The sequence below is a fragment of the Triticum dicoccoides genome, chromosome 6A (genome assembly GCF_002162155.2).
Source record: "Triticum dicoccoides isolate Atlit2015 ecotype Zavitan chromosome 6A, WEW_v2.0, whole genome shotgun sequence".
Lineage (NCBI taxonomy): Eukaryota > Viridiplantae > Streptophyta > Magnoliopsida > Poales > Poaceae > Triticum > Triticum dicoccoides.
The window spans coordinates 396,293,731-396,301,761 of record NC_041390.1 but is presented as its reverse complement, the minus strand read 5'-3'; the positions used below and the strand labels follow the sequence as shown (position 1 = coordinate 396,301,761).

The 8,031-nt window shown below is 38.2% G+C and overlaps 1 protein-coding gene across 2 annotated transcripts; it reads left to right on the top strand.

Moving 5' to 3' along the window:
* Positions 1–1,877: 1,877 nt before the first annotated feature.
* Positions 1,878–7,710, top strand: LOC119317001 (glucose-6-phosphate 1-dehydrogenase, cytoplasmic isoform-like). 2 transcript variants are annotated; one of them, XM_037591385.1, is made up of 16 exons: positions 1,878–2,014; positions 2,891–3,115; positions 3,335–3,420; positions 3,574–3,622; positions 3,694–3,880; positions 4,022–4,179; positions 4,266–4,334; positions 4,535–4,593; positions 5,031–5,067; positions 5,292–5,363; positions 5,506–5,653; positions 5,975–6,070; positions 6,732–6,802; positions 6,892–7,007; positions 7,187–7,232; positions 7,314–7,710. In XM_037591385.1, the coding sequence occupies exons 2-16, from the start codon at positions 2,933–2,935 to the stop codon at positions 7,488–7,490; spliced, it is 1,554 nt and encodes a 517-aa protein (XP_037447282.1). In that variant the 5' UTR covers positions 1,878–2,014; positions 2,891–2,932; the 3' UTR covers positions 7,491–7,710. The 2 variants fall into 2 exon arrangements, with proteins under 2 accessions (XP_037447282.1, XP_037447283.1); XM_037591386.1 differs by lacking the exon at positions 1,878–2,014 and adding an exon at positions 2,022–2,150.
* The last annotated feature ends 321 nt before the right edge of the window (positions 7,711–8,031 follow it).

The window sequence follows — 8,031 nt, the reverse complement described above, 5'->3', positions numbered from 1 at the left end:
TACCGTAGATGCATGTTGGATGGCGGTCGATTGGTGGAGTAATAGTAGTAGATGCAGACAGGAGTCGGTCTACTTGTTTCGGACATGATGCCTATATACATGACCATTGTCTTGGATATCGTCATAACTATGCGTTTTTCTATCAGTTGTCCAACAGTAATTTGTTCACCCACCATATGCTATGTGTTTGAAAGAGAAGACTCTAGTGAAAACTATAACCCCCGGGTCTACCTTAATCATATTACCAAAACCTAAATTCCTTTGCTACAATTTTACTTATTTTATTTTATTTGCAATTTATCCATCTACATACACAAGATTTGATCCTTGCAAGTAACAAGTTCAAGGGATTGACAACCCTCTTGCCCGCGTTGGGTGCACATATTTGCTTTTGTGTGTGCATGTAATGTTCACGAGGCTTTGCATGATTCTCCTATTGATTCGATAAACCTTGGCTCTCATTGAGGAAAATACTTATCTCTATTGTACTATATCTCCCTTTCTCTTCGGGAAAAATCTCAATGCAGCTCACAAGTAGCAGAAAGAATTTCTAGCGTCGTTGCCGGGGAGACATTATCAAAACCTATCAAGTACCCCTACACAAACTATCATCTACTTGTTCCACTTTTTATTTGCCTTCGCCTCTCGTTTTCATCTCCCCCCACTTCTTATAAAAATTAAAAAAAACAAAAAATATTTGCTTTGTTAGTTTGCTCGTTCACTTGCTTTGCTTGAGGTTGCTATCATGTCTGAATTTGTTATCGTTAAGAGTGAAAGTAAGGATAGTAAAACTCCTAAGATGGAGACTCCCGTAAATTTGGATACTAAAACTTTTGTGACGGGGAGTGGGAATATTATAGAAAAACGTGTTATTGAAGAGTTCTTTACTTGTAAGGGAACATTGGTATGTAATGATATTCCTATTCTTAAAAGAACCAATAGTTATGCCTAAGCTATCTCTGCACTCATCATTAAACTTAAAAAAAGATTCATGCGTACTCATCCTACTCTGCAAAGATTGTTTTTTGAGCTACTTGTCATAAACAATCCTAAGGCTAAAAAGATAACCGCTCTTATTCTCATGAATGAATTTGATTATATAGTGCGAGAAGCTAGAGAAATCTATGACTTTTATAATGTGAATTATGAATGTCCTATGATAGATGAAATTTTATATGATAGAGATTTTATGAGGAGATATATGTCTTGTGATCCTCATACTTTTGTGGAAAATGCTAAAAAGAAAGTTCCCCCGTTTTACATCTAATCCAACAAGTGTTTAATGGATCAATTTTCTTGGATTGTAAAAGGGAATAAAGAGGGTTTTAAAGAAGATTGTCTTGAAAATGCTAAGATCCTAATAGATGATGAATTCACCATTACTTATGAAAAGTCTCTTGATAACCATGTCTCCCAAGACGTTAAAACTGATAATGTGTCAATTACTAAGGATAGCCCGTTCCGCCATTTGAGTTCTCCTAATAGAATCTAATAGGAAGACTAATGCGGCGGCGCGTGGAGACCGTGGAGGCAAGGACAGCCACGTCGGAGTGGATGCGGTCGAGCGAGGGAGAGAGAGAGAGGGGGGGGGGTCTCTTGAGAAGTACCATTGGTCGAGTAAATATAAGTGGCTAAAATGCGATGAGTAAAAATTATACTCCTTTAAGGATTTTGAGAGATCGGCTAGGTCAGACATAACCCCTTAAAGACAAATAGAACAGAGATCGGTTAGAGATGCTTTTATTTGAGAAAAATATTGAATACTCCCTCTGTTTTTATTGAATTAGAAGAAAAGAGAAACAGAACAGGATGTGGATCAGTGGATGTGGTGGAAGAAGGTTCAGCCAGCGGTTAAAGGGGAGTGGAAGCAGCCGAGGGCGAGCTGAGTATAAAAGCGGCGGCGAGAAAGGAAAGCCATATAATTCCCACCCAAAGCAAAGCAAAATATTCCCATCCCACCGGCACCGCCGCCTCCTCCCCAAGTCAAGCCCCATCGTCTCTCCAGTGTTCACTGGTCAGTTTTCTCATCCTCCTCTCGATCGCACAGCTGCCGACCACAACGATTCCTCTTGTTGGGTCTGAGTCACCGGCCGGCTCTGCTTCCCGTCCCCAAGGAAGGAAGTTATGCGTTGCGGTTCGGGATGGGATAGGTCTCGTCGCCGGTTTAATTTTTGTTTGCATTTTTTGTTCTTGGACTTACCGCTAGGCTGCTCAATTAGTCGTTCCATAATTCTGAGTTGGGGCGGGGATTTTTAACTGCTCCAAATAGGATAACATCATGTTTCCCTTTTCCTCCTCTGAACACAGATATTTTTTAAACTCTTGTCGGCCCGGTTTTACTCATAAACAGGGCCATTACATTTTATTTTCTTTATATGAAACGCTTGCCGTTTCAAGGTTCTACAAGTGAGATTTTTTTTGTGTATGCAACAGATCTGAAGTCGCAATTGTTATGTTCACGCATATGGGGGAGCCATGTTCAATGCAGTTAGTTACTTGCACAGACAGTAATTTTTAACTTGACTAGAAGTAGAATCTCATAGCAGCACTAGCACATCCATGTTTTTTCTTGAAGCATATCCGTGGTTATTAGTTAATGAACACGCTACTACAAGAAACTTCTCTGGGATTGTGTTTCAGATGTTGCATTCTCAGTTTGGCAACCGGTAGCCAATGGTTGAACAGCAAGGTTCAGTTTAAGTTATTTTATTCTATGATGGCCTTCAACTTTAGTTCCCTGTCCTTTTTTTTTTCTCTTGTTGCAAAATTTCATTTGGACCTGTCAATCAGTGAAGAGGCATTTTGCTTGATTAATAACTTGGCATTGATCAAAGTTATGTAGCTGAAGAGCTCATACATCTTGAGATTAAGTGTACCTCTCCATTCTTAGGTTATCTTGAAAGGACAGAGAAACCATACAGACTAGACTACCATGTCAGGAGGATCGGATGTATCTTCACCATCATCAGGACGAATTAGCACGAGTTCTTTGTCAGACTTGAAGGACTTGGATCTTTCTTCAGAGTCTGGCTGCTTGTCCATTGTTGTACTAGGTGCTTCTGGGGACCTTGCTAAAAAGAAAACTTTTCCAGCACTCTTCAACCTTTTTCAACAGGTAATCCATCATAACTTTGCAATAGTTGCCCTTCAAACGGGATAAACTAGTGCACAAGGTAATCTATCTTGAGTTAGTTAACTTGCACCCAAATGTAAACCGTACATGACTATATTAAAGAAATAATTGAACATCATTGTATAATGTACTTCATGTCATGTACATAATGTCTTCCCAGCTTGGCACATATTGGCTGAATATTGCTCTCTGATAAGACAGGGATTTATACAATCTGGAGAAGTCCATATATTTGGGTATGCAAGATCAGATATGTCTGACGACGGGTTAAGAGAACGCATTCGTGGGTAAGATCCACATTCCTGGAGTTAATATAATAATTTTGTGTACAAATAAATTGGTGCGATTTGTATGAGGATGGTGTTTCCTCCATTTTTATATATGATGAAAGTGCTGTTCCAAAAAAAATGCGTTTTGATGTCATCCTTGTATTGTTACAGATATCTCAAAGGAGCTTCAGATGAACATCTTTCACAATTTTTGCAATTAGTGAGTTGCTGATATTATGCATAGCACGTGTGGTATTTCACTTATATAACCATGAAGAGTTTTCCTTGCAGATTAAGTATGTTAGTGGTTCATATGATAGTGGGGAAGGATTTGAATTGCTAAACAAGACAATCTCTGAGAATGAAACATCAGAGAACAACCAACCAGGAAACTCCCGAAGACTATTTTATTTGGCATTACCTCCTTCAGTGTACCCCTCAGTATGCAAAATGATAAGATCATATTGCATGACTCCATGTGAGTTACTTTTAAATGAAAAAAAGCTGACCCCTTCAAAGTACTGAAAAAATATATGTATATGATTTATTTGGATGTGTTAATTAAGTATTTTTAGATCCATGCTCTTTACTTGTGGTAACCACTGTGTTCTACTTTCAGCCTCTCATACTGGTTGGACAAGGGTTATTGTTGAAAAGCCCTTCGGAAAGGATTTAGACTCTGCTGAGGAATTGAGTGCCCAACTTGGAGAGCTTTTCGATGAAGAACAACTATATAGAATTGACCACTATTTAGGAAAGGAGTTGGTCCAAAACTTGGTAATTTGTGTGTTATTGGTTAGCTGTGTATCTTTTTCTGCTTTTGTAAATGTTTTCCATGCTATCAACTTGTCATATATTTGCAGCTCGTGCTTCGCTTTGCAAACCGCTTTTTTCTGCCCCTCTGGAATCGTGATAACATAGATAACGTACAGGTAATATGCAATCTTAGGTTGTTAGGACACTTCCATTTGCCGTGCTTCTTTGTATATTTTGTTTATATCTATATAATATCATACATCTTCCTTTGCTGTTTGTCTAAAACTAAATAAGTTCATGTTCGAATAGTTGGAGCATTTCATTTTGATAATGGTCACAACAGTATGTGCTTGCATGTAATAAACCTATCTTGCAGATTGTATTCCGGGAGGACTTCGGAACTGATGGACGTGGAGGATATTTTGATCAATATGGGTATGTTGTAAATTTAACTTTTCCAAGGAAGTTCTTATGCTGAGTGCATTTTATTTCAAGCACATATACTTTAAGCTGAAACTATGATGCAAAGTATCTCTTCTATATATTGTAAATTTTAATGGTGCACAATGTCACAATAAATATATTTTTCATGTACAGCTCTGCATTTCATAAGCTCGAGTTGCGCATTTCTTTCTTTAAACAGAAGGCTCACATGAGTTTGGCTTTAAATTAATAAAGGCCCACACAGCCAACGGCACATTTCTTTTACAGAACACCAATATTTTCGGAACTCAAAGTCCATTCAGGTGCATTAGTCTGGCATATTTGTTAACAGATGCAAGACAAAACCTTGCTGGATCTAGTGTTTATATTATGTATTGGTATTCCTGTTGTAGCAAATTGAATATCTGACCTCAAATTTGTTGCTACAGTATCATTCGGGATATCATTCAGAACCATTTGCTGCAGGTAAATTGTCCTCATATGAATCTATAGTAGCAATTATTTACTGTGGGAATGTCTCTCACAGTCATTCAGATTGATTAGCACTCTATGGCATCACAGTTTTCATATTAATTTTTCTTAGCAGGGGGAGTAGCTACCTGTCATGCGTTAGAATTCCTCGAAAGAGAATACTGTTTTTTTTTCAGGAATTTAGAGCTCTGCTTAGTGACTATCAATCTCATTTGCAGGTCTTTTGTTTGGTAGCCATGGAAAAGCCTGTCTCTCTTAGTCCTGAGCACATAAGAGATGAGAAAGTCAAGGTTCTTGCATCTCCTTAAATCATACTATACTCCATATTATATCCTGCTTAATAGAAAATCTACCTTTGGACTTTTGGTGTGATACCTAAGTATGAACTCCTTGTTTCTATTTCTTAGAAGTAAATTCATCTTACACTGTCAGGTTCTGCAATCAGTGAGCTGTATAAACCATGACGAGGTAGTCCTTGGGCAATATGATGGCTACAAGGATGATCCGACAGTGCCAAATGAATCCAACACGCCTACTTTTGCGTCCGTTGTACTGAGGGTACACAATGAGAGATGGGATGGTATATTTTACTTCTTCCATGATTGGTTATTTATTTTAAAGCTCAAAAACCACATCAAGTATATTTCTTAACCCAGTATCCACATTTTTTTCCATCTGAACTGTCTGTCTTTTTGCGACAAAAGAGTCTTATGACATTATCAGTCCTGCATCACATTCCTGAAATATTTGCGATGTGGTTTCTTGTTAGGATTCGAAGATTTCGTCTAATACACCTTTCAGTTTTGTAGTTAAAAAATGAAACTGCATTATAAACTACTTGGGAATTTTCAGATCCCCGTATTTATCTTTCAGTACTGACATTTGAATAATTGTGCTGTAGGAGTTCCTTTCGTCCTTAAGGCTGGTAAAGCACTAAGCTCTAAGAAAGCAGAGATACGTGTGCAGTTCAAGGATGCTCCGGGCGATATTTTTAGATGTATGTACTGATGCTTTTCTCCTTCCAAATGTGCCATCATCAAGCTTGGTCTTGCAAAAGCCATGCATACTAAAGAGAATACTTCAACTCCCCACTATAAATCTGTGCAATGTAGAACATGCCCAATGTGTTGATATGAAGAGTACTTGCTTAAAACGTGTAATGACGTGATACCCGTAAAATGAGCACAGAACCTAGAGAAGTTGCCACAATATATAAACATGGGATGAGTTGCTACATAGTAGGCCACTAAATTCAGGTAAGTCGAGTACTTTCAGTATGACCTTACTGATTTGTATAATCATTGTTTCTTTGACATGGGTTAACCCTGCTTATGCCTGTTTAGTACTGACGAGAATTGATCATCTTCTCATGTGTAAAAGAGCTCAAGAAATGCTTCATAATGTTGAATTTTGTTTCTTTAGAACTGTTAGGGATAATCTGTCATTTTAACTTTATCATTTGCGCAAATGATAAAGTTAAACCCCTTGGTAATATTAAGCCTCAACTAAAATGGTGCGAAATCATCTCCGCTACTGTTGATTGTTATGAACCTGTTTGTCTCAAAATATTATCTTATTCTCTTGTTAGCACCGAAGTTGAATTTTTCTTCTATTGAATCAAAATAGCTCTGTGTTTGTTGCTATTTACCTTTGTACAGGCAAGAAACAAGGAAGAAATGAATTTGTCATACGCCTGCAGCCATCGGAAGCCATGTATATGAAATTAACTGTATGTACAACTACTTGTCTAAAATTGAGAACTAGATACAGTAGCTATCGACTGATATTTGTCGACACAAACTTGATGACTTTGGGCAGGTAAAGAAACCAGGGCTCGAAATGGCAACAGAACAGAGCGAACTGGATTTATCCTACGGGCTACGGTACCAAGATGTAAAAATCCCAGAAGCGTACGAGCGTCTTATCTTGGACACGTATGTGCCGTCCATCCTTCATCTTCTGCTAAATTCTTTGTCAACACATTCAATTCTCTGCACGCCGCATGCCCTTTACCCATCAATATATAACCTGAAAAATTCTCACCTTACGTCTGAAAGAACAAACATTCTTCCTCTGAATCTACTCACCGATACCTCTATGTATGTCTTGGCAGGATAAGAGGTGACCAGCAGCACTTTGTTCGCCGAGATGAGCTCAAGGTCTGTACACCATAGCATTTATGTATATCCGTGCTTCTTTTGCGGTGAATTTCTGTTGGGAACGTGACACTGTTTCAACAGGCTGCCTGGGAGATCTTCACTCCTTTGTTGCACGACATCGATGCTGGCAGGCTCAAGGCTCTGCCATACCAACCGGGAACCCGGGGTCCTCCGGAGGCCGATGAGTTGAGCAAGAGGATGGGGTACGTGCCGACTCTTGGCTATGTTTGGGCACCACCAACCCTTGCAAAGTTTTAGCCGCTACCAAGTGCCTGTTAAGAACAGGAGCGTTCTGGGTTTACAGAGAATTACGTACTTCAGAGGGAAATTACTTGCTCTGTGTGTTATATATATTTTTTATTTTATTTTTGCGAGACTGTGTTATATATGGAAGATCATTTGTAATAAGCAAGTCTGTGCTTTTCGAAACAGTGTACCATTTTACGATTATAAATAAATGACCATCTTGTTAAGTTTACACTTTCTGCTCAGCAAGACTGATAATAAAAAAACTAATTCACCATGGAAGAACCTTGCAAACCTAGCAAGCGTCAGTTGATTTTTACTTTATTTTCTATTTTTTTACGAAAAAAGACCCGGGTCTATTATAGAGAAATTTGCCATTTGGATTATATTATTGGTTGTATCTCCCTTCGTTCAGGACGTGCTCTTAAAAAACTCAAATTTGGATTATATTACTACTCCCTTCATCCCAAAGTTTTTGTCTTAAATTTGTTTAAATACGAATGTATCAAGTCACGTTTTAGTATTGAATACATTTATATTTAAATTAATTTAA